The 1,115-nt window shown below is 29.3% G+C and overlaps 1 protein-coding gene across 2 annotated transcripts in view; it reads right to left on the reverse strand.

Annotated features, from left to right (window-relative positions):
* Nucleotides 1-341: 341 nt before the first annotated feature.
* Nucleotides 342-1,115, reverse strand: part of LOC112685235 (protein big brother-like) — a 32,288-nt gene continuing 31,514 nt past the window's right edge. For both annotated transcript variants that reach the window (XM_025557065.1, XM_025557064.1), the window contains one exon: nucleotides 342-590. In XM_025557065.1, the coding sequence (XP_025412850.1) occupies nucleotides 447-590 (144 nt within the window). In that variant the 3' untranslated portion in view covers nucleotides 342-446. The remainder of the gene's footprint in view (nucleotides 591-1,115) is intronic.

Here is a 1,115-nt window from a genome sequence, read left to right on the forward strand (position 1 = left end):
AGTCAATATAATTATAATAGGTTTTTTTTTGTGTGATTAGAAATAATTATCGACAAAATAAAAACTAATTAAAAAAAAAAAAAAATACACACACATCAAATTGCCACGTAAAATTACATAAGGTATACAGTATACATACCAGTGGCGGATCCACGGGGGGGGGGGATTTTAAAAGTATAATGGAAAGTATATAATTTGTATTTTTATTCATACAAGAAAATACTAGTCTTAGATTTAAATTAATGTAATATATTACTTACTATTATCTTAATTCATTATCAATCACTGACTACAATATTATAAAAAATATCCCAAGGAAAAACATTTTACAAACCCCCCTCCCCACCAAAAAAAAGAAAATTCTGGATTCGCCACTGACACATACACACACATCCAGACACACACACACACACACACCGCACGCGCATATGTCACATGTTTTTTCTCTAATAGTTTAATCTTCTTTTAACGTCTAAATTAGAATCGTTAACGCCACGCTCTTGGTTTCTGTATGCACGAGGTTTGCCTTGATAATCTCTGATACGATCGTTGTACCTTTCGACTTGTTCCTGTAACATTCTATTCTCGATCTGTGAACACAAAAATCGTTGACATGCATTTTTATACTTCAAATTTACTTCTAAAACTACTACCGCTGTGGTTAATCTGCTATTTACTATGATAGGTACTGACATGCAGTTTATGTAATTACTATTAGAAACGGTATACAAAGATTCAAAGTACATTTGTAAAACGATCGAGTCGCTGAGTCACTCACTCGCGAAAAACGCATTGCGAAACAAATTTCCAAGTGAAAATCAAAAGTTTGGTTGATTGAACGTTAGGTACTCATCACGGTAGAAGCTATACACGCATTAGAAATGTAATGTAGAACGAAGAACAGTTAAACATTTAAACATTGACGAAAACACCACGTGGAGTATTTAAAAATCTGATGATTTATAACACTGCGCCATCGATGTTAAATTATTATTATTATTATTATTATTATTATTATTATTATTGCTATTATTATTATTATTATTATTATTATTATTATTATTGTTATTATTATTATTATTATTATTATTATTATTATTATTATTATTATTATT

This window comes from Sipha flava, unplaced genomic scaffold (assembly GCF_003268045.1).
Source record: "Sipha flava isolate LNK unplaced genomic scaffold, YSA_version1 270_pilon_pilon, whole genome shotgun sequence".
Classification (NCBI taxonomy): Eukaryota; Metazoa; Arthropoda; class Insecta; order Hemiptera; family Aphididae; genus Sipha; species Sipha flava.